We start from the raw sequence: 25691 nt of genomic DNA on the forward strand, positions 1-25691 counted from the left end.
TATAGCATAGATTACTAACTATTATAAATAAAACATGGAATTCCCATCATGTACTCAAGATAAAATGAACTGTTAGAGATAGTAGAAATTTATGATAGATAACTTTTAGAAACTTCCAAATATATCTCTTTAAAAAGTGTTCAAAACATTATGTTTGATATTTTCAGAAGAAAACTCATTCGAGAACGATGATATTTATGACTTGTTTGAATCAGGTGACTATGATGGAAATTCCCATGCTCCTATGTTAAGTCTGGGCTTTGTCCTTTTTGTTCTTTTAACGGTTCATCAGTCTTCTAGTATCCGTATTTAAGTCTAAATATCTAATCATAATTCAAGTTTAAGGCTAACTGTATTTCCATCGATTGACAGAGAAGGAAAATTTATTTCAGTCCACATGGCAGCTTTGGTTTTATATTAAATCAAATCAGAATCAAGCTGTGAGCTCTGGGTCTCATAAAGCTATAATCAGAATGAATTTTCAGTCATCGTGACCGGCATCTGTGGCAAGAGGCAAAAGGCCATGATATTTTCTACCACCGACTGCATTACCATTGGTAATCTTCTTAGACTTGTGACCACTTCAAAACCCTTGTTTGTTCTGCTTTGATTGTTGCAGTGTGATGGGACAGATCTCACCCCAAAGATTCAGGAACTGAAGTTCCAGTGTATAGTATTTTTAAATATACCCAGGTAAGCTTTATTCACATGATATTTTTGGTTGGAGCTGAATTCTGACTTGCAGTTGTATGTTTTCATAATAGAAGCATTTCAAGTGTAAATCATCTTATGACAGTCAATCAGTTATCTTAATGCTGATTAGAGATTTCCAAATCTAATTTTTCTTCTACATGGCTTATTATCAAAATAGGCTCTGTGTTAGTTGGTCTGGTATGTGACAGGGCACCCGGGTCTCCACTTTCCCATCCTTAACAAAGTGAGCCCCCACTCTTTATGGGACATTTTTCTTTAATTCTCACTTATAGTTTTTCCCCTCGTGCTTTCCTCTGAGAATGATAGGCTTGGATAAATTCCTGCTCTTCATTTCCCAAAAGCTGTTAGGAAATCATCCAGGCTGATCTGAGCATGGAATTCATTCAAAATCATTACCAGATGATTGCTTTGAAAAAAAAAAAGGATCAGTTAGGGAAGCATTTTTTTTTTCCCAGCAAGGATGTCAACTCTCTTTAGTGCAATTATGTACCTCAGGAGAAAGCAGCATGTAGGATTAATTACTCTTAAAATCAGCATATTATCTCAGTGACATAAAATGAACCTAAACTTCCAAGCCAACGTTTTGGAAGCAGTGGGTCTATAACCCTTTTTGTTAGCCTACCAAACAACTCAGACACAAAATGTATAATTTTTTTGAAATGAGAGTTGCACGTAAATCTGGCTCAGTGTAGTCAGTTAATTCAAGAAATATCTTCATCCTAGTTCTAATTACAGGCAAGAAAGAACTGTTGGTTTATTTTTTACTTTTTTTCTTTTCCTTCCTTCTCTCTTTTTCTTCTCTACCTGTTCCCCCTTGTGGACCTATTTTCTTTGTACTTCGTCTCTTTGAGTCTCGTGCCCTTTTCTCGTTTATCCTTTCTTCAGTCCTCTCTTTAGCTTCTTTTATGTTCTGCTGCAGGTACTTCTGTTTGTTTTGTATGTAAGTGACAAAGTCTGTGCAGCCAGGTGACTTCTTTTCCACTAACGTGGACATGTCTTCCTGCAAGAACAAATTCCAACACCTCTTAGAAAAACACGTATGTGTGAATCACTGAGTGAAAAAATGTTGTAGGGGAATTTGGGCTGAGATATATAAAGGTTGCATTTGTTCGATAATTATGAGCCATTTTCACAGGAAGTTCTTCTATGTTCTTTTCTGTTGAAAGATATTTACCAAGAAAGCTGTTCTTATGCTAAGGAATCACTGACGCTCACTATAAATGAATCCCTAAAGCTAATCACGAGAATTGTGGAATCTGTTTAATTCTGGTTTTGATCTTACCTTGCAGGTATTGTGCAGGCACAATGCCCTGGGGAAATCCAGGGGATCACCATGACTTTGAACCTCAGCGTCACGACGACGGCTATATTGAAGTCATTGGATTCACGATGGCCTCTCTGGTGAGCGACACAAGTCTCTCCTTGAAATGGAGTGTCTTTTGGCCACATTTAAAACTTATTTGTTTCATAAGACTTTCATATAAATTTCTTTCATGCTCTATCAACTTACAAGTGTTGTGTAATAGAGTTGGCTAGAGAAAATAAGAATCTGACATTCTTTATGTCACAAAGAGAGTTGATTAACATTTGTTTGAACTTCAGAAATACATGAGTGCTCTTTGTTAATTTTCTGGTTAATTTTGTGCCGGGATGAAAAGTTTCTGAGCTAGTTAGAAAACATTGATATACTCTAGCATTAATACAGAAGCCATAACTTTGGTTCTTTTGTAACTCACTGAGGACTTGAATGCTTGTGTAAAAAGGAATCTGGTTATTAGCACAAATATAAAACCACATCATGACTGTGACATTAATGAATTAATATTCAGTTGTCACAATGTTGAGATAAACTCCTATGTAAACTTTGCTTTCTTGCATTAAAAAAGTATGCACTTAGAAGAAAGTTATCTTGTAAATGAGACTACATGATCAGTTTCTAATGCAAATCAAAATAGTTTCTATCTGTAAAACTTAGCTGGCATTTTGTTTGTGCTATACCTTTCCCGTAAAAGTGAGAGGTTTATATTCCTTGTTTAAAACGAGCCAGAATATGTCTCTGTTCATTCACATTATGAATTCAAAATGATTCTTCAGCCACCTAGTATTAGTGAGGTAACAGGATGATCCATCAGGGTTATGGCAAGAATCTTTGTCATTTTGAGTTGATGGTGTTTCTTATTAAATCCATTCTCTAGGTTAAAATTATTGAGCTATAAAAGTCTGGACTGCCAAGGTCTTACATTCCAAGTTGTAGCCCATTTACAACCTTTAGTTCTAGTACTTTTGGTGCTAATTGCAGGGAGGATTCACCGAAATACAAATAGCATTATGATTAGAAGAATTAATGTGCAAAGGAAGAATTCGTGGAGGCCACAGAAATCAACACTATTGTATATTGGACACAGCAACAATTAGGACTTTCCATCTATGTTTTATTCAATGAAGTATTCACTGATCCAGTGAATGTTTATTGAGTGGTTTCCCGGTGTGTGTGACAGAGTCCGCTGGTCCTGACTGCATGTGAGAAGGCTTGTTAAGGTCTGTTGGGGCGATTATGTTCCCTCACCCAGTCCTGGGAGGCAAGGACAGTGTTAGGTATTCTCTATTGCGCTAAGGATAGAAATCTAATTCCTTATTTGGCCTGTGACATTGAGGTTTCTATGATTCTCCAGGCTTCCTCTTATCTTTGCTGTCTCTTTCGGGTAGACACGTCAAGCAAAGCTTTGAACACCTTTTGCATTACTGACATTGCACAGGCTGTCACTCTCTTAGAAGTTCTTTGTCTCAAGCTCTTAGTTTTATACACACACATGTGTGTATTTGGTCTAGATGACTTTAGTTCACCATTGTATAGTTAACATCAGCACAGGATAGTCTTGTATTTGGAAGAGAGTTTAATGGAGGTGCTTTTTTACAAATACAGCCATATTTCAGGATGAATTCTCAGAACTGCACCTGCTCCCTGTTAATGCGCCTGAGAAAGCAGTAGCATGTGGCCTAAGTGCTTGGGCCTCTGCACCCACATGAGAGATCTAGAAGAATCTCCTGGCTCCTGGATTTGTCTCTGGCCCAGCCCTGGCTATTGCACACTTTTGGTGGAGTGAAACAGTGGATAGGAGAGCACTTTCTCTGTCTCTCTTCAATGCCCTCTCTGTAACTCTGCCTTTCAGATAAGTAAAAGAAATCACTAAATAAATAAATAAAAGCAAAATGGAAATTTATAAACACTTTGAGGTTTGGGAGATCATGGTTCCCATTGGTAACTAGAAAACAGTTTTGTGTAATTTACACGTGACATGGAGAGTAGTATCAGATGACACTGGAGAGAGGTTGAGATCGGGTAATGGACTACACTGAACTTTGTGCAGGTGTTTTCAATTTCTTCAAGTTTTCAATTTGTTTTGAAAATAGTTTTGATGATGGAAATGCTTCCAAATAAAAAGTCAAAGGAGTGTAATGAAATGCCAGGTGCGTTCTCAGGTGAACGATCTGTCAGCGTTTTCCCCTTCCATTATTTTTTAAACAAATCTCCAAATTATTTTGTCGCTGTCCCACAGCGATGGACTTGGTGCACGGAGCCGATAATAACACGCGTGGACCCTGACTGATGGTCAAAAGCCAAGGTTTATTAGTAGCATCAGACTTTATACTCTGAGGGTCATATAGGATAAGGGAGGAAGTGCTGAGCTTATCAACAAAACCATTAATGCTTGTTTGGAACTCCTTTTGTCTTGTATATTCCACCAGGTGTTCTCATATACATATGCAGATGATATTCAATAAGGTATACAAAAGGTAGCCATTTGGTTATTCTCCTCCAAATATTATCCAACCAACTGTAATTCTGTGCTCACTGACCTTTTAGGGTCACAATGTCCTCCTACATTATTTTCTCATAAATCTTTCATTTTTAAAAAGCAAAGATTTTATAACATTTTATACATTTTATTGGCGCCCAAATGTCACCGTTTGCTTCCTATGAAGTCTATGTGACAAGCTATCAGTAAGAAATTTCTCAGGAGGCTGTGACAATGGGACGGCAAGAAGGCGCCCCCACGAAGCCCCACACAAATCTACACCCGGAACCTATTTAGTGTGGTGGGGCAGAGCGAGCATGATTGCGTTCGGACCAACTGCAGCTGCGCACAGGTGCATTTCCGTTCCGCCCCTGAGATCCTGCCACGTGCTGTCATGGGGGCCGGAATGTAAGGTTTGTCTGTTCGCTGCTTTTTGGCGGCTGTAGCTCCTGGAGGGCTCCCGGCTGTCCGCGCTCCCCGGGAATCCAGCTCCGCCAGGGCTGTGCTCGCTCCATCTGTTGTGACGGGAAGGTGGCTTCCATCACCGGCCCTTCACCGGCAGGAAGACCCAGATCCCGAGGACGAAAAGCTCTAGGAGAAGAAGAACCCAGACTGCCATGGATACGACAGGGACCCTGTTGCGGACCTCTGGAACATGCGAGCTGTCTCTTTCTTTGGCTTCTCCATTGTCCTGGTCTTTGGCACCACCTTTCTGATTTATCTGCCTGACTACAGGATGCAGGAATGGGCCCACGGGAGGCTGAGAGGCTGGTGAAACAGCGAGAGGCCAAGGGTCTCCCCTTATGGAATCCAGCTGCCAGAGGATGAGGACTGAGCGGTTGCTGAGTGGGGCTCAAGAAACGGCACCCTGCCCTCCTCCTGCCTGCCGTCTGTCCTCTCAGACTTCCTGAGTAAAGGGACTGAAAATCTGAAAACAGACAAGTAAACAAACAAACAAAAACAACGCAGCAGTGTCATCTAAAACAGTGGGGCCTGAAATCACTGAATAACATACCGGGTGCTCAAAATTCCGCTAGTTTTACTAAATTAAAAAAAGAGAGATTTTGATGAGAGAAGGGAGTTATGGTGCAAGTGAAGCTCACATGTTGTAATCGATGGAAATGACACGAGTTTTTGTAGGTTTCCCTCCAGCTGCCCCCTCACCCTCAGGATTATTTATGGAAGAAGCCAGGGAAGTTGTTCTGTGAGGTTCCTGCGTCTGAATATTGACTGCACATCAATGACTATTTCTGCCCCTTCTCTGTTTCCTAAAAGTTGGTAGTTAGTTCTAGGTATATCCTACACATTGCTAATTGCATCTAGCTACATCTAAAATATTTTTTCCCCAGTCTACTTTGTAGGTAGTGTTTTGTTCTACAAAAGTATATGTAATCCCTGGCTTTCTTTTCCTTTTCTAGATGTCATCAGAATTGTCACTGTTTAAAACCAGCTGTCATTCGGGGTTACAAAATAATGGTATTTTAGTTTTGCCGTTCATTTATTGGCTGGAGTATTTCTTTAGAGAGAATATTCTTTTTACCTTTTGTTTTGGACTAAGTTACAAAATTTGTGTTGGAAAGACAGGAAAAGTTCTTCATTTTCTTTTCAGTTATTATTTTCAAAAATAAACACTTGGTTTGCTAGCCTGATGCAGTGGTAACTGTTACTATAAAATGCCCTTGGGTTTTTATGACATGTATCCCTTCAAGACTTTGGGTCTATTTGTGTGCCCTCGCTTAGAATCTGGCTGGGTTTGTGTATCCTTTGATTAATCAGGTAGTATGGAAGTAATGCTGTTTCATTTCTGGGGCTGGGGCATAAGACCATGTAGCTGATAGGAAATGTGTAGAATAACAATGATCCTCAACTATCTGGAATTCTGTAAATTCAGAATAATTTTTTAAAATAGCTCACAGATTCCATTTGTTTAATCTCAGCTAGGCCTGGAGTGGTAGCCTAGTGCCTAATGTCCTCGCCTTGCAAGCGCTAGGATCCCATATGGGCACAAGTTTGTGTCCTGGTGGCCCCGCTTCCCATCCAGCTCCCTGCTTGTGGCCTGGGATGGTAGTGGAAGATGACCCAAAGCTTTGGGACCCTGTGCCCATGTGGGAGACCCAGGGGATGCTCCTGGCTGTTGGCATTGGATCAGTTCAGCACTCTCTGATGCGGCCGCTTGGGGAGTGAATCAGTGGACAGAGGACCTTGCTTTGTATCTCTCTTGTATGTATATCTGACTTTCCAATAAGATAAATAAATCTTTAATATCAGCCACAAGTAATTTTTGAATTCACAAGTTCTCAGTGCGTGAATGGCATGCCTCTAGATAAAATGGAACCAAAAGAAGTATCTGTCCTCAGGGTGCCCAACACTTGGTTTTGTGGAGGGGAGACAAACAGGTAAACAAGGAATCATAAATCCTGGGACAAAGGCATTTGTGAGAACAGTAAGGAGGACAGAAAGCAGGACAGTGTTTATAAAATGGGACTATTAGCAGAGATTTCATGGGGGCAGGAACCTGGAGGCCTGAAATGGCCAAATAGCCCATTGTCATCCAAGGATTTAGCCCTAGAACACAGTGTCCCAGAAGAGCTGTTAGGGAGATGCCTACTGGGAATGAACCTGGGGATGTGGAGATAGGACAAAAGTTCACTGTTGAGAGGAGGCTGACCAGAGATGTATGAACCTGCATGAGATTTCTGCTTTAGGAAGCTTCCCTGAATGTCAACATGGAAAGTGGAAAAAATTAACAGTGCTTTGAAATTTACTGTATATGAGGCTAGGTGCGGTAGCCTAGTGGCTAAAGTCCTTGCCTTGCACACGCTGGGATCCCATATGGGCAACAGATCCTGTCCTGGCCGCTACACTTCCCTTCCAGCTCCCTGCTGGTGGCCTGGGAAAGCAGTTGAGGGCAACCCAAATCCTTGGGACCCTGCATCCACAGGAGAGACCTGGAGAATGCTGCTTCCTGGCTCCTGGCTTCAGATCGGCAATGCTGCCGTTGTGGCCACTTGGGGAGTGAACCAGCAGATGGAAGATTTTTCTCTCTGTCTCTCCTTTCTGTAGATTTGACTTTGTAATAGAAATAAATAAACCTTAAAAAGTAATGTATAAAAGAAAGAGACATTTTTAAAAGAAAACGGTTTTATGTATTTTACATGTCTAATCCCTATAATACATCCAAGGAATGGATGTATTTGAAATCTATGTTTACAGCTGAAGAGACATGTCTGGATTGGAGAGATTGGGAGATGGGTGAAGACTTTCTCTGTCCCATCTTTTCATTGGTAGGAAAGGAGAAATACAATAGTCAACGGGAACTGATGAAGGAAATACGGAATGCTGAAACTGTAGTAATCCTTTTTTCTCCTTACATGATGTGGATAACGTCGTGCCTGCACATTAGCTGGTATCAAGTGTGTGATTGAATCTTAGATTTTAGTGACCTCAGATTTCTTCTAAAACAGAAAGTCCCACTTCGGAACGACGGGATTGAATGTTGCTTAAGCCATGAACGTCTTGCACTCTCTACGTAAGAGTGGCAAGTATTTCTCTAAGTTTATATACAACTTGTCTTGCTGTTCATGTAGAAGTACAATGTTTTACGTTCTTTTTCCATTCTGGAAGAAATTATCTTGTCTGTAGTCCTTCAATTTCACATTTCTTCAAACTATTACATTGATTATATAGCTAAGAAGGCAAATTATATGAAAACCCTAACATCTGTTTAAAATGACTATATGAACAGAAGAGTGTAGCTGCTTGGTGCATGTGCATGTGTCTCTTTGTGTGTCTATAATAACTGCTATATAATTATACAATGTAACTAGTAGGTCAAGTGTTTTAGAATCCAGTTGTTTTCTTAGAAATTGACGTGTCTGAAGTAATTAAAGGCTAAAAACATTTTTTCGTGGAATAAATTGATCACAGTATGTTTGCCATGGCTTATGATTTAAGTAAAATCCAATGAAGAGAAAATTCAGAGTGACCCTGTACGAGAGATTTAAGCAGTGACTGGCACAGTAAAATAGGACTGCCAGGCTGTGTCTTGTAATTGCAAAACTTCAGAGCAGTGGTCTTCAATTCGTTTTATTGGTTGCTGAGTCTTCCCTGGGTCCCGGCTGACCTGGTGACCTGCTTGGGTTTTATACAGACCGTAATCTGACATTGCAATGTGTGTTTATTTCCACCACCATTTTCTGCCATTATAATTGTGAAGGTCTTTTAATGTTGAGTCTGTTTCTAAGTAACTTACAGCTCTTCAAGACAGTTCTTCAAGACAGTTCAAAGCATTATTCAGATTGAGGACTTGGAAGCCTAATTTGCCATTTTATATGAAATCCAAAGATCTTAGTCACACAGATTTTAAAGAAAACACTTCCAGCCGCCTTTTCGTTAATTGAAATTAAAATCTGAAAGTTCTGTTATATTTATGAATTAGAAAAGCAAAAGATTATTCAGTGTGAAAAAAAAAGTTACCCAAGAACACGTCTATGGTTGCAGTTCCACAGTTATCATAGCAATATTTTATTTTATTGTTAGAAATAAGTATTAAATATGAGGGCACCTAGAAGCATTAGGGAAAAATGAAAGATAAAATGAGAATTTTTTGTGCACCCACAGGTTTTCCATAATATGCATTTTCTGTGAATATTTGAAGTTCCCTAGTGTAAGAAATATAAAGTAGAACTCACAGTTTTGATATGATTAAGAAATAATTATTCATCTTTCATATAGTTCCCCAAAGTGACGTATTTTTATTTTTAAACATGTATTGCATCTCGTTGTTATAGGTGACATCCATACTTTAAAGGGCTACCTACTTTCACTGTATAAATATATACTAATTTACTTTTAATTATTTCTTTATACATGCTTAGTTTGTGACGCATAAATTGTTTGTAAATCCCACACAAACCTCAGAAAGCAAATAATTGACTCAATTATAAGAACACTTCAAAACCTCTTAATAACAGTTATAAAATTACTTCCTTGAAATTTTGCAATTTTTTTGCACTTAGGCAAATATACAGAGCAATTGGATGAAAAACTGATTTGAAGTTAAAACCTAGCATGTTCTGAATACATACCAAAGGCGAGAGACATAAGTGTTTTTTTCTTGGTGAATGAGGACAGAGAATAAGATTCTAAGGCTAGAAATAAATAATCATGCTTGCCTTGTAAAGTTATGAAAATTCTTATGCGAATAATTGCATCTTGCTCAACAGCAGAACATGAGTAACGACATCTGTTTATTAGTACGTTTTATGGTTTGTTTGGGAAATATTTGTGATTTTGCATATTCTGAAGGATTGTCTTCCTCTAATTGCTCAATTACAGGAGAGAGTGTGGACACAAATCTTTGGAAAGATTTACTGGCTGCAAATATGTTTTGTCTTTGTGTTAAGTTTTTCTCTGTGTTTTTAATATTTCTCTTGATAAACATATTTTAAACCATTTTAGGAACTCCGATTTTATGAAATAGGTTTTCATTTGTGCTGAAGCTTCTTGTGTATTGCTTAAGAAATTTTTCATTACCAAAGAAAGGATTGGGAAAATGTTCTTTTTGTTGAAGATATTGGTTGTAACTTATGTGTGTTGGTGTGTTTTGTGTAAGGTGTGTGTTGGTTCACTTAGTAAATAGCTTTACCAGTCGTCTCGGTGACTGTAGCACACAGATTCCTTTCCTGTGTGACTACCTTGATGCTCTTGCCTTTTGTATGAAGAACTGTCTCTAGATTCTATCCTGTCCTGTTGACTGGTTTATCCTTTTGTCAAGACAGCCCTGTCTTCATTACTACAGCTTTATAAGAAGCCCTCGGTCTGGTAATAGGAGGCCCCTCTGCATCACACTTCCCTTTCGTTTATTCTAGATCTTTTTCTTTTGCAGATACATATTTTTAAAAATTCGTCTATATTTGAAAAACAGAAGGTAAAACCAAGAATGGTAAAAGCCAGTGTTGTGAATCAGTGTGCTAAGTTGCCAGTTGCAGTGCTAGCCTACCTGTTTGAGTGCTGGTTTGGTGCCAGCCTGCTCCTCTTCCTATTTTGCTCCCTGTAAGTGGCCCTGGGAAGGCAAACGATGATGGCAGCACCACCAAAGGGGAGCCCAAGGAGGAACTCCTGGTGCTTGCTACAGCCTTGCCCAGATCTGGCTGCTCTGGCCATTTGGGTTGCCATTGGGTTGTTGCTGTTAAGACTTGAGTATTGAGTCTTGCAGTATGCGAGCAGGGCCACGCTGTCTTTCTCCATTTATTTACGCATTAGTTTATTTCAGCAAAGTTTTGTACCTTCGAGCAGGTTTTAGATTCTTGCATATCATCTGTTAAATTCATTTCTAAGTTCTTTTTGTTTTTGAGCATATTTACAAAGGCATACTAAGCTTTTGCATGTAATTCTTATCGTTACTACAACATAGAAGTAACTGTGTTATGCATATACATATTTATTAAATATGAACACCACTAAATTCATTAATAGCTTTTAATAGTTTTCTATTGTTTCTTTAGATTTTTCTATATACACAATCTTTTTTTTTTCTTTGTGAATAAGGGCAATTTTATTGCTTTCTTATGTTCTTTCAAGATTTTTTTCACTAAAAATGTTTTAATTAGTTTTAGCAGATTCAATGTGATTTGTCAGTATAATTTTAAGAATGTAAGTTTATTCCCTTTTTTCCCTCCATTTCTCCCTTGCTCCTACTCTGTTTCTCTCTCTCTCTTTTTAGTTTTTGAGATAACATTTTAAATTTACACTACAGTAAAAAGGCTTAACACTAAGCTGAAAGAGAATTTTAAGAAACAATGTCAAAAGGCAATGATGGAAACAGACAGCAGCTATATGCAACAATTGAGTGGGAAAATGACGATTTCACTCATACAGTGAATTTTGTAAGATTTATTTATTTTATTGGACAGTCATATTTATCGAGAGAAGAGGCAGAGAGAAAGATTTTCCATTTGCTTGTTCACTCCCGGTGGCCGCAATGTCCAGATTTGAGCTGAGCCGAAGCCAGGAGCCAGGAGCTTCCTCTGGGTCTCCCGTGTGGGCACAGGGTCCCAAGACTTTGGGTCATCCTCCAATGCTTTCCTCGGTCACAGGCAGCAGTTTTGATGGAAGGTGTAACAGCCAGACACGAACTGGTGCCCATATGGGATCCCAGCATGTGCAGGGCAAGGACTTTAACCACTAGGCTACTGCGCCTGGCCCCACATAGAGTAAATTTTAAAGTTATATTAAATTACTAAAATTATAGTAGTAGCACAATGTTAATAATTTGCTAAAGCTGTAGAATAAAGTGTTCAAAACTGTATCTGAGGCAATACTGAAATACACAGACACTTGTTTATTTTTTTTGTTTTTTAAATTTTAACTCTGACTCCTATGGGTGTCCTATGTGGTATTTGCTTTCTGGGTCTGGTTTATTTAACTTAACACAATGTTCTTACCTGCTTTTTATTTCTTTTTCATTCATCATTGAACTAGCCACTGTGTCTAAGATGTTGAGTAAAATTGGCAAGAGGGAATGTGCTTTATTCGTCCCAATTAATTATAGAATATATTTGACAAGTATGGTCATGGATCCCAGTGAAGCCCAATGAGTGTGTGTGTGTGTGTGTGTGTGTGTGTGAATGTGTGTGTGTGTGTGTGTGTGTGTGTGTGCAGGGAGGAAGGGAGGGAACTGAGAAAGATGAGGGAGAGAGAGGGGAGCTTGGGCGTCACCAACCATGAAGGCAGCAGTTGCAGGAACTCAGGGCAAACCAGGACTTTGCAAGATGTAGGGGTGAGCTTGGAGTCTAGTGATGGTGGCTGGTAATCTTCCTCCTCTTCTGGGTAGGTCAGTATTTTTTTTTTCACTAAGATCTTTATTTAATTGGATGAGGGATACATTGTAGAAGACCTTCTATTCAGATTCTATAATTGTAAATGTTAGTCTCAGGGAAAAAACATCCCAGAAACATCTAGAATAATGTTTGATTAACATTTGATTGTTGTGGCTTCTCATGTAAAGTGAATTATCATGATAATTATCTTGGTAGCGTCCTCCCTAAGAACATTACTCTCTTTTAATTCATTGAATGTATATGCAATTTGGGGGAAACTAACGTCATTAGGGCATTAAATTGTTCTGTTCATAAAAATGACATGTTTTTCCATTCTTTTAAATCTCCTTTTATGTCCTTCAATATAATTTTAAAGAGGTTTGTTTTTGGCAGAAAAGCCTTATATATATATTTCTGTTTTACAGTATAAACAAAAGGCATCTTATGTTTCCATTTAGTTACTGCTAGGCTGCTGGACTAGTATGGATTTAAAAATATTTATTTCATCTACTTTAAACATGCAACAATGGAGGCAGAGAGGGGAGGGAGTTAAAGAAAGGGAAAAGAAGAGAGAAAAGGGAAGAAAGAGAGGGAGAGAGGAAAGGATGAAGAGGGAGAGAATGGAAACAGGGATAGAGAGAGAGAGAAAGAAAGGGAGAAAGGAAGAAGGGAAGAGAAGAGAGAGAGATGGACATGATTCATCCATTAGTTCCCTTCCCCTGTGGCCGTAAGAGCCAGGACTGGGATGGCCCAAAGCCATTAGGCAGGATCCCCATAGGACTCTCCCATTTGGGTAGCACAGCCCCCAAACTTGAGCCATTATTTATTTTGTGTGCATGAGCAGAAAGTCGAGTCGGAAGTGGGATATCAGGCATGGGACTCTGGAATGGAATGCCCGTGGCACAAGTAGGGGCCTGTTTCACTTTGCCCCAATGCCTGCTGTCAAGGGGCTGTACCTGAGTGTCGCACCCGCCATCTTTCCTGTGAGATCCGCCCTCTGCCTGTGAATATTGTTGGGGTGTTTAATGTGGGCCGGTGTGGGTGTAAATATTCACAAGTGCGCATTGTGTTTCTTCATGCCTGTTGGGTCTTCATTTCATTTCTTTGGCTTATTAAATTAGACCGCCAATATGATAAAAAAAATTCTGTTTCTAATTAATAAACTTTGTCCTCTGAAAGGAATGTTTCTCAATCTCCTTTATCATGATAATTATTACTTTATTATTTTTGGTAGATGATTCTACCTGTTTAAAAAAATGCATTCCATTTATTATTTTAAAGGAAATGCTTACTATAAAAAAAAAAATCACTAAAGAGAGGCCAGCGTTGTAGCTGAGCAGGTTAAGTCAGCTTGTACAGCTGCATTCCGGGTGGGCTCCTTTGCTATCCGGCTCCCTGCTAATTCACCTGGGAAACACATCGCAGGATGCACCAACGCCATGGGCCCCTGTCCCAAGCGGGAGACCCGGTTGAAGTTCTTGGCTCTTGACCTCCAGGTAATGGCTTGTGCCAGCCTGGCCGTCATTGTGATCATGTGTGGAGTGAGCTAGACGACGGATGGTCTTTCCCTTTTTGTCTCTTTTCCTCTCTCTCTATGATACTGAATTTCAGATGAATAAATCTTTAAAGGGATGTTGAAAATACTTGTCTTTTGAGATGATTGCATTTTAAATAATGAATGTGGTGAAATGACAATGATGTGCTTTCTGGTACTGAGCAAATATTACTTATACCCTTACCTCTAAGTAACTTAGCTTGGTAATGCTGATAAAAATAGAAATGTGTCCACCCTAAAACTTAAAGTAAGGCCTTTCCCTTTGTGCCTGTGCAGCGGTCCTGGCTGATTCTGAAATGCCAGTAGAGCTGACATCGACAGTTGCTTAACGCTGCTTCTTTGCAGTGCACTTCAGCATCTGTAATTCATATACCAAAAATCTGAAATGCTCTAGAATTTGAACATAATGCCAAAAAAGGGGGTGGGGAAGGAATTCTGCATCTGACCTCATGTAATGAAGTCATTGGTCAAAACGTGCAGTAACAAATACTGTGTAAAGGTGTAAATGAAACGTAAATGAACTTTGAGGTTAGATTTGGTTTTTCTAAGATACCTCATTATGTCTATGCAAATATTTCAAACTCCCCACCCCCGAAGTGCAAAGATTAAACACTTCTAATCCCAGCCATATCTTAGATAAGTAATACTGAACTTGTATTTACAATTATTTTATTTTTGAGGCTGAGGCGGCTTAAAAGTGCTCAGGAAAACTGCATGCCTTCTTGTACCAAGGAGCTGGATTAAGCTGAAGCAATCCGCAGTCCTGTGAAACTCAAAGGAAGAAGTTCTGACCTGGAAGGTCTTGCATGTTTATGTTGTCAGGTCCAGTCAAGAGTGTAAAAAAAAAAAAAATGTTGTATTTCCTGTAATGGAGAAAAAGTGATATTTTGTTAGGTATGCGTTGGGCTGAGAGCGCTTGAAGTCAACAGCTAGGCCCATTAACAAAGTTAAGAACCAATGCCTGCTGAATGGCGGAGGAGCAAACAGGAGGCCAGACAGAATCTTTGTAAATCCTCACTCCACTGTCGGCTTTCTTCATCTTCAAGCTCCCGTTGTGACAGCGGCACCCAGTCCTGATGAGTTGCTCATTCTCAGTTTCTGCTTCGTTGTCTTTCTGGTTTGACTTTTGTCTATTAACTCGCTTTTGTAGTCAATTTTCTAGGGTTTGAATTACTTCAAAAATAATGCAAAATCTCCAAAACGTACAAATATCTGGCAGCTAAGTAAGTGAAGCTTACTTTGTGACTCTAAGTCAAAAAGGATTTTTTTTCTTGTCATTTATCAAGATGAGACTTGATGGCCACACACTGACAATACATATTTCTGTTTTTGTAAAACTGTATCATTTGTATTTTAGCTGAAATTCATCTGTAACTAATTTTAAAAGTATTGCGTTATAAGTTAGTTGATATTGAAACTATATCATACTCTAAAAAACTGCTTGGCTGTATCTATTTAACTACATACAGAAACTTCATGACACAGGAATTATGTTTGTTTATGTGCAGTTTAAAAAAGTTTGTATTCACTAAATGATATGTGCAATAAAATTTATATCAGTAATAGACCAGAGCTGAATCAAATGTTCATTTGTAAACAAAAATGAATAAATAAAATACAATTTGCTATGTGTCAGTCATACATATGATAAGCAAAAATGCCAGATACAGAGACGTGATGTATGTGTTTTTTCAAGTTCAAGTTCAGCTAAATCAGTCTTTGAAGACAGAAACCAATAATATCACCAATTGCTTAGTGGGAGAAGTGTAACGGACTGGGAAGGGGGCAAATGGGGACATTTTGATTGTTAAAACTTTTTGAAAGTTTAATTTGAATGGACCTCCACATGCCTATTTAAAACAAACACTAAACTGTTACACAGATTTGTATGTTCTATGTATGTTATATACCCAAATACATGCTTTTCATTAATCTTTTCAAGGATAAATGGTACCAAACACTTTTTTGTTTTCTTATTTACTAACACAGGGAAATTATATTGATTTCTCACTCTCAACCACATTTATTTTTTATTTTTTTGTATTTTTATTGGAAAGTCAGATTTACAGAGAGAAAGAGAGGTAGAGAGATTTTTTTATCTGCTGGTTCACTTCCCAAGTGGCTGTAATGGTCGGAGCAGAGCCGGGAGCCAGGAACCAAAAGCTGCTTCTGGGTCTCCCACGCAGGTGCAGGGTCCCAAGGCGTTTGGTTGCCCTCGACTGCTTTCCTAGGCCACAAGCAGGGCTGGATGGGGAGTGGAGCAGCCGGTTACGAACCAGCACCCATATGGGATTCCAGTGCATGAAGGCAAGGACTTCAGTCGCTAGGCCAACCCGCTGGGTTTTCAACCATGGATTTTTAGCACTGGATTCAGTCTCCATTCTCTGGCTTCCCATGGTAAATTGAGCTCTTATTATGGTTAGCCTTGATTCTGGGATATTTTTCACTTTCCAGAATGGTTTTAATTGAGTAACTAATATTATTCTTGTTTTATTTACATGAAAAATGTAATAGGAATACATAATGCAGTGGAAAAGTTTTGTGTGCAAACCCACATGATTAAATTTAGATTTAGGATACGGTGGCCCTGTCTATTTCTGGGGACAGACACCAAAATTTAGATGCCCATATCCCTTGTTTGAGAACTCAGTGAGATAGAAGCTGCATATACTCCATACAATCATCCTATATATTTTAAATCTTCTCCAAAATTAACATCTAATATAATATTAATATGCTATAAATAGACATTACCTCTAGAATGTTTAGAAAGTAGTGACAAAAAAATCATATGCGCTCAGTCTAAAGGCATCCGTATTTTATGAATATTTTTTCATCTGAGGTTGCTTGAATTCACAGTGCTGCAATTCATGGATGTGGACACCTGATTATGTCTAGCATTGAAAAATAATCAATGAGAATTTATGATAACGCTCATACAGTTTTTGAAAGTTTGGCTCTTTTACGTCAGTGTTTATCCAAACTTTCTATTATTACGTATCGACTAACGGATTGGACTATCTATAGAACTAGCTATATAGAAGTACAAAGAGTTTTTCCAGAAGTTAACTCCTCGTTCCTCTTTGACTCTTATTTTGACAGGCTGCCCTGCAAGTTGGGGGCCACGGGGAAAGACTCCACCAGTGTCGAGAAGTCATGCTGCTCACGTACAAGTCCATCCCCATGCAGGTGGATGGGGAGCCCTGCAGGTTGGCCCCGGCGATGATCCGCATCTCCTTGAGAAATCAGGCCAACATGGTCCAAAAGAGCAAGAGGAGAACGTCCATGCCTTTACTCAACGAGTGAGTCTGCTTCTTGCCTACCTGGTTCAGCTGAAGACTTTGGAGAGGAGAGCACAGAGCATGTGCATGGTCCGGGGACCTCACTGTGTTGGGAAGGGCAGACGCGTCCAGGGAACTCACAAGTTTCAGGAGAACGTGTAGACATATGTCTGTTTTCCCATTTGTTGTAGTGAACCATACCCTTGGTTTGGAAATTACCGACTTATGCAAGACCAATGGTTCTTCACTAATGACTTGGGTATACATCTAGAATATATGTGTGTGTGTGTGTGTTCTATGTAATTCATTTAATTATAAAAATTAAGAGGATTTCTAGGCTCCTAAGGTGTGCTCTCCTTTGTTTCAGGGCAGGGAAGCATGTAGTTAGCCTGTGCTATGTTCGGGCTGCTTGGGAACTGTTGCTTTCTTCAACAGTAGGAGGTTGACCTTGCTGGTTCGCGGCTTTCTTCTCTCCACATGTATCCCATTCTCCCTGCCGGCGGATCGCCTCTGTCCCGAGCACCTCTTTGGGTGCTGTGTGTACTCAGTGGCTTCCACTTAGTTTTTCTGCATATGACCCCATTGCCCAGGCATCATGTGGTCTGTCTTTTGGACTCCCACACATACGCTATGTTTCCTAGACTCTTTGCTTTCTTAGGCACCTAACAAAGTCACTGGAGGAGCAATGATAAGGACTTGGTCTTTAAAGTGTGTATTCATTGTCATATTATTTCAGTTAGTCATTTACAAGTCTCTTGGGACTGGAGAAAGATGAAAGCATGTAAAACTTTTTTGAGTGTCCTTTACAGATTATGCCTGTGTAGCTGTGGCCTTTGGGCATTCTCTGTCATGGTGAGGGATCCCTGCAAGATGCTCCTCTTGTTTGTGGCTGGTAATTCCTAGTTAGCTATTTGTGTTGAATGACTAGCTTCCCATAGTTTGTGCAAAGCACGGCCATGCTCGCCATATATTTATTGAGTCAGACTAACAGATCTACAGAAGTAGCTGGAATAGCCAACAAAAGCCAGCGCTCACAACCAACCAACTCAGTTCTTTCTGCTGCAGTGCATATCCAAGGAATGGCAGTAGCCAACGCCTCCACGCGTTTCATTTTTTGGCTTGTACAGCTGATGCTGAGGGGAGAGATCTCTCCAGCCTCCTCTTTCTTGTCTCCCAGAGTCTGGGCTTTTCCTAGAACTTTTCATAGATGATTGAGTTGTGCCTCTCACTTCGGTTATATTTGACTGCTAATGCATCCTCCTAGGTGTCCTTCTTGGTGTTGTCTGTCCTGAGCTTCCGTTTAAATTGCCCATACAATTGTTGATCTATTAAGAAAAAAATGAGATCTTGAAAGTTATATATGGGTTGCCATATACATTCTCTCGAGAAATGTTTGAGGTAAGGCGTGAACCATTGGTTTGTAGCAAGAAAAAATAAGTAAAAAGCCACTTCTGAAACTTAGCCTTTATTGTTGGGTTGCTTGTCGATAGTGTGTTAAGAATATAACAACAGTGAAAGTTTTTATAGTCTCACGAATGGTATTTCTGTATTTAATAACTCTCAGACATAAAGTTGTCTTGAGCTGTTTGTGTTTAAAACAGCTTTTACACTTGTGATGCAAAATAATTTGGATTTTCTCAGTAATTGTGTTGTCTAGAATTTACTTAGAATTACTTAGGAACTTACCTTGATTACTTAGATTATTAGAATTTACTTAGGATTACAAATCTTTCCATATGGAAAGAAATAGTGTTGTTCTTTTTGTATTGATGGCATGTATGATATATAATATTATTCAGGTTCTTAGCAGATGTTAGAAGCAACTCCGAGATGCAGTTACGTAATTGCCCACAAGGGGGCTGTAGTGCCTCCATGAAAGCAGCCCCAGGTCATAGGAAATACCTATGTAAAATGGGAAGAAGTGTATGTTTTATTATATTTTTTAAAAGAACGCTTGTAAAAAGTAAAAAATAAAAAAGTATTTCTACTTGTAAAAATGACTAGTCAATACCACATGTTTAGAAAACCAAAACATAACATGTTAGAAGAAAGCAGAAAGTCTCATTACCATGTAATATCAGTACATTGAATTTGGATTTCTCTCACCCTGATCTTATTCACCCTCTGGGAAATACTGTTTCTTTCTATTTCGCTAGACCATTCTTTTTGAAATGAAACTTTTCTTCTAGATCTGTAAGTAGAGTTGCCTTCAAACTCACAAGCTTTCTTGAGCCTTTGAACGCCTCCAGGCTTCTCTCTGCGTCAGCCATCGTTCTGTGAAGGTCACTTGCGTTCATGGTGGAAGGAGAAACCTGGAGGATTGACCATTTCTGTATTTTCTATCTTCTTTCTTCCCGACTTTTGTTCTCTTCTTCACTCACGTATTTATTTCACTCAGAATGCGTTTTGAACATCTCATTACTCAAAGAAGAGAAAGTTGAAATGTTTTAGAACTTTAGCCTAGAACTCTCTGTGCACGTGTGTGTGTTCCAGATAAGAGGGGTGTAGCGGTTCACTTCATGTTAAGGTTAACTGTGAATATTGGAAATTAGAGTGACTCCCTGGACAGCAGCTTCTCTGCTTGAAGGCCCGTACCCTTGATTGAACTGTGCTTTTTCTCTAGGAAATTACACCTCAGATCTGTCTGTCTGCAGCCTGGGATTTCTTCCAGAAATTGAAAACTGACCGTCAAATATATTAGTTGACATCTTCACTCTAATATCTGATGGTGCTCACCAGCCATATGCCTACAACGGGCCCCCTTAGCCGCCTTCCCTTTGCTTCCCAACCTCACCAGCATCCACAGAGCTGCTTTCATTTACTTGGTGAACAGACATCCATCCATGTCTCAGGCCTCCAGCCTTTGCAGAGAGCTCATTCTCGCCCACGTTTATACACCCGTGTTCTTTGAATTTCCTAGATCTTTAACTCTCACGTTATCTATCTTGTCGGCCGGTAGGACAACCTTAGTTCCAAGGCCACTTACACAATCTTTCAACGTCATTGTTGAAATGCTTGTAATTCATTTCCGTGCTTATACTTTTGGTGCGCTCACACACTGCGTTTCTTCCAATACAGCAACTGGAAGACATTTCTGAAAGTGTAAAGTCCTCACTCCTTAGCGTCATGCCCGTGTTTGATCGTTGCCTTCCGCATCTGCATCTCCTTGGGCTCTAGAGGCGATTACAATTCCTGCAGAAAGGCGCTGGCATTAGCATGTCTCTGTACTTCATTGCGCATCTTCTAGGCCTTCCACTTCCTGGTCACCTGCTCTCACGGCTCCGAATGCCACTGGATTATCTCCTTTCCTGAGAGACCTCTTCTGTCCAGTTCCAGCTGTGGGATGCAACTCTCGGTGCTGCTTCAACACCCTTGGTTTCGTTCATAATTATGATTAACAATATATTTGTCAGAGCAAGAGTGTAAAAGTGCTGTATCGCTCTGCAAAGCTCCAGTGTGGCTAGGGCTGAGTCAGAGCGCTTGAGGGGCTGGCCAGACTGGTACCTCTGTGGTGTAGGAACATGACCTCTTGAGTCACTCCGGCATCTCAGGGCTGCACACAGTAGAAGAAGCTGGAACTGGGAGATGAGTCAAACGCAGACATTCCATTAAGGGATTGCACATTCTAATAGATGGCTTAACCCTCAGGCTGAATACCAACGCTCCCATCATATCATCTATTGAAACGACTGTTAATGATTGGTTTTCTTATTTCTCTGCTCCGTGGGGAGGCTCTGGGGTTTTCTTTGAGAGCCCCAGTGCCTGTGAAACAGGATCCCATGCTGAATTCATGTCTCATCTTTGGGTCAGATTTATAGGAGTGTCTCTGTTTCTCACATATTATTTCTAAAATAACGTGAGTCTAAGATATCACGAATATAAAATATATTTTGATTGCATTTCATTATAAGTGAAGGTATATATTTAATACTTTTAAGATATGGTTCACATGGATACCTGGAAGGAATTTTTCATGAGAGGCAGTTAAATAACAAACCTTCTTGATGCCATTAGAATTTCATGTTTGCAAGAAGAGAAGCATAATGTTTCTCCAAAATAAAATGCATTAGCTTATAATCTCATTTACTATTGCTAAATACAAAGTAAAAGTGTGCCCCCCTCCCCCGTATTCTCCAGCCCACTACCATTGGTACAGGAGTATGTTCCATTGTATCATGGCATTAAATCCTACATGAGCCTGAGCTCCAGCACAGTTGTTCTGCCACAAAAATAGTGAGGATGTTTCTGGCTATGTACTCACGCACTAGTTACATGCTAGCCAGATAAAGTTGATTGTGTTTTCTTTGGAAGGCACCTTTGAAGGAGATCAGAAACTTTTATGTTACACAGGTTCCGTGGAGTTCTGCTCATTTTTGTCCTTAGCTCCTAGCAATGAAGGCAGTATCAGTAAAGATGAGGACTGAATGAAGGTAAGATGTCTAGTTAGCCAACTTTGAAATACACAACTGGATTCAATCATCCTGGACTGCTAAGAAATATCACCAGTTGTAACCGATGGTTTTGAGAACTTCAAGGATTGGCGAGAGCCCTGGGCTGGAGCTTTGTCATAAGGGACTGTGAAATTTTTCCTTCACCATGGACTAGAGATTGAGGGACCGCGTATGGCAGGTCCGGTGGCATTGTTTCCATGAGAGCCTGGAGAGAATAATTATGATAAAAGACAGGAAATTTGGGGTTTAGTTTCTTTAATTCTACTTTTTGTCTCTTTTGGTAGCCACTGTAGCTGCTCTCTATTACAAAAGAAGGGAGAAAAGGAAAAGCAGTGGTTTCACTTGCCACCCAGAATGTGTGTGGACTTGCCACCCAGAATGTGTGTGGATTTACAGCAACACAACATTGCAATTAGGACTTTCCCGGTAATCCCTGTGGAGTTCTTAAAAGACCTCTGTTGTCAAACTGAAGGAAGCTAAAGTGTTTTTTTGAGTTATTCTTTTCAAGATGGCTGTCCTGTGATGAAAGTATTTTTAGAAGCCTGGGGAATGGCGAAGGCTAGGGTGAAGAGAACACATTGACCTTTAGGAGTCCCTGTGCCCGTGTCTGGCTTGCTCATGTGTCAGTCTGTGCTTCCTCTCCATGGCTGTCCTAGTGCCCAGAGCAAGGGCAGCCGTGACCATGCCCCTGGCCCCCACAGCCTGCCTTCCTGCCTCGGTCCCCGGCTCTGCTCCCATCTGTAGCTTGCCTGGAACCTCCCTGTGTCCTGTCGGCTCCATTGCTATCAGCGGTGTTTTTGGATTATTTCCGTGGCTGGCTTGATTTTCCTTTTTTTCCTTTCATTCCCCGTTGGGTGACATGCTCATTTAATTTCTGTTTAAAACTTTGTGTGTCTCTCTTTCTCTCCCCGGCTTGTTCCTTGTCTGTCCACGCGTGCGTGCTGACTGTGTCTTCGCTGCTCATTCCCTGCTGCCTCTAGCATCCAGCAGGTGCACACTGCGGACCTGCGGCGAGTGTCTGCTCCCCCTGGCTCCTTCACCATGTGAGTACAGTGCCGTTCATTTGTACATTTTGTTCCCCAGTCCCTTCTCCTCCTCGGGTTAGACTACGTCAGTGCTCTTACCATGCAGATCTGCAGCTCAGATAATTAAAGTCACTCAACCAAGTAGCAACTTGTCCCCTTGTTTGGTTTGGAATGAGCTGTGGCGGTTCACTAGTCCGGTGTGTCTCCGTCCACTAAGGGTTCGAAGTTCAAGTGTTTGAGTTGAGACTTTAAGGTCCGTGGTTGCATGGGGCTGTATAAACTTCCAAACCAGGTGTTGCTTTTTTAGAGAAAATTGATAATTTCTTGAACTCATGTCACTTCCTGTGACGCAGAGTTTAGCAAGTGCCTGCAACTCTTGCTTGGGGGAGAGACCCCTACAATCATGTGTGGCGTTTTGAGTGTATACACATGCATATTTCTGGGTTGAGAACTTATTGTGTTAAAAAAAACCAATAAACTGAACTGTCACTGAGTTTGTGAAACATATTTATATGCATTTTTAACAATGGTGCTTAATGTTGTCCAACTCTTCATTTTTTTTTCTGGTGATGATAAATAGATAGGAAAAAATATCTCTTAAAATTTTACTTTGCTGTTGCCTTTGCCTTCTTTCCGCTCCCCACCTAGAGGAACTTAGCACTGGTGATGTTTCCGGTACTTTTACAGATGCTTACCATACTGATTTAATTTCCCAACAACTGTGTGGTGTATGTGATATCATTATCTCCTTGATGTATTTGAAAAAAAACCCGATGCATAGAGAGGTTAAGTAACATAGCCAAGGTGATACAGCTGATAAAACACAGTTGAAAACTCAGATCAGCCTGCCTGGCTTCAGGGTTCACGGACACCATCTATGAACTCCAGGTTTCATCTTTCAACATCCTGTGCGTCTCTCAGAGCCCAGCGATGCGACTGCCTCTTCACAGAATTCTGCCTTAATTCTTGCCAGAGTTCATTAAGCTCTTACTCATCGAGTTCATGACTGGTATCTGTATTATCATTCTGAAGGGTTAGTTTGGTAGTGAATCTCTTGAGTATCTGTGCAAATCCCTCACAGTGAGTTAGCTACCGGAAGCCACTGGAAACCTCATGGATCTTTAGGTTGCAAGTCTTGTTTGCAGATCCTGGCACAGCTCTGACATCACACATACTGATTGGGTGGTTGGTTGAATGAATCAGTGCACGAAAGCCTGTTGAAGTAGAGCTGTGGAATAACCAGCGTCCAGGACGCAATAATTCCTGATCCATTATTAACACTGTGTATTTGTTGAAAATTATTTCTTTTGGACTTGTTCAGTGTCTGCCTTTACTTCATGCTGTCTGTCTGGTGATGTACAGCATACTGCTTCCCTTGTGGAGTTTAAAATTTGACATAAAACAGTAGAAGACGTTTGATATCTAACTTCAAAATTATGTCAGGGTAAATTCTCCGTTCTATATGGGTTTAGTTTGATTGATATAAGGAGTATCTCTCAAATATTATTGTATATTCACAGCAGAAAAATTTTGATAGTGTTTCACTTCTGTCACTGGTTAAATTTTGGTTGTATTTACATTTTAATTGTGAATTTTAAATAGGATTCTTTGTTTCTTATGCTCCAGGAAGGGAAATTTTATTATTCCCATAGAATATAGCAGGCACCACATAGTGACTACAATAGAACCTGAATATTGGTCTGAAATAATTATATATCTCCATGTTATATGTATTACACATGTTACGTATTTTACATTTCTGTATAAAACTGATGATACATTTATATAACAACAATGTAATAAATCACAGTAGTAGACAAATTAGATGGGAAAAGCTTGGCAAACAGAGCAGGGACTGTGGGAAAAGTGCAAGCATAGCAGTATGTGTCTTTTTATCTTATGGCAGTGATGACTTAATTTCTGGACACTCCCTGCCCTGATATATTCTACATTCAGCAATTTTTTAAAAAATCATGTTAATTTTCCTCTGGTCCTCTTGAAAGTCAAGTGCCCTTTGGATCTTAAATGGTATTGTCTGTGTTCTCTTTCTGGGAGGGGGAGCTCTCATCTTGTGAAAAATATTATGCATTATTTATTTAATTGCAAGGCAGAGTTAAAGGGATAGAGGGAGAGGCAGATAGAGATCTTCAGTCTGCTGGTCCACTCCTCAGTGGCCGTGATGACTAGGGTTACGCCAGGAGCGGGGATCTCCTTGCGGGTCCCCCATGTTGGCCGCAGAGGCCCACCCACTTAGATCATCTTCCGCTGCAGTGCCGGGCTACCGAGTCATAAGTAAAGCGCTGGAACTCGAGTCGCCACTGGGAGCGGGTGCTGGCATTGCAGGAGGTAGTCCATTCCACTGTGCCACAAAGCTTTTTGCTGACTTTTCTTTGGAGTTGGAAATGCGTATTGGTGATAATGTGATCCATGGACGGTTAGGAGTTGTAACACACGCGTGTCTGTGCCCCCACAACATTTTGGGTTTGTGCAGAAAATAATTCTGAAGCTATATGATTTGATCAAGATGGAGCACATATGATTTTGTAGATCTTAATCAGATTATTCAGCAATCTCATCTAATAGATAAAGAAAAAGTCTGGGATATGTTTCCTCAGCTCCTGTATATGGTAACTTTGCAATTAATGCATTCCTTTTCATTCGGCGGTTTTGTTTTAAAGCACTCACGGAAGAACACACACTACATTTCATAAATTCTACAAAGTCATGCTAAGTGCTTTACCAACTCCTGTTTATTGAATGCCAGAAGGGAAAGAATTTCTAAATCTTTTTCTCAAGTACTCTCACCCTCAGAAGGTTAGACTTTCATTAGATTTCATTTTTTTTCATGTTCTTCCATCAAAATGAAATCATGTGATTGACTTACTTTATTCAGGTTTGCAGTCAATCAATTAGCATTATTTAAGCTTTAGTTCGGGTAGCACATTCCCCAAGGGATGTTGTAGATAGAGCAGAATGTTTTCTACTTTGAAGACATGAGCAGTTTGGAAACTGACTGGTGGTGTTGCCTACAACATAGTTACAGTGCAG

The 25691-nt window shown here is 40.0% G+C and overlaps 1 protein-coding gene across 4 annotated transcripts in view; it reads left to right on the forward strand.

Annotated features, from left to right (window-relative positions):
- Window positions 1-25691, forward strand: part of DGKI (diacylglycerol kinase iota) — a 402429-nt gene that overhangs the window by 271284 nt on the left and 105454 nt on the right. For all 4 annotated transcript variants that reach the window (XR_009244222.1, XM_058654978.1, XM_058654979.1 and 1 more), the window contains exons 18-21: window positions 620-693; window positions 2004-2115; window positions 16989-17188; window positions 22599-22661. Coding sequence is in view for 3 of the 4 variants with exons in the window: in XM_058654978.1 (XP_058510961.1) it covers window positions 620-693; window positions 2004-2115; window positions 16989-17188; window positions 22599-22661 (449 nt within the window). In the remaining variant the exon portion in view is untranslated. The remainder of the gene's footprint in view (window positions 1-619; window positions 694-2003; window positions 2116-16988; window positions 17189-22598; window positions 22662-25691) is intronic.

The sequence above is a fragment of the Ochotona princeps genome, chromosome 25 (assembly GCF_030435755.1).
Source record: "Ochotona princeps isolate mOchPri1 chromosome 25, mOchPri1.hap1, whole genome shotgun sequence".
Lineage (NCBI taxonomy): Eukaryota > Metazoa > Chordata > Mammalia > Lagomorpha > Ochotonidae > Ochotona > Ochotona princeps.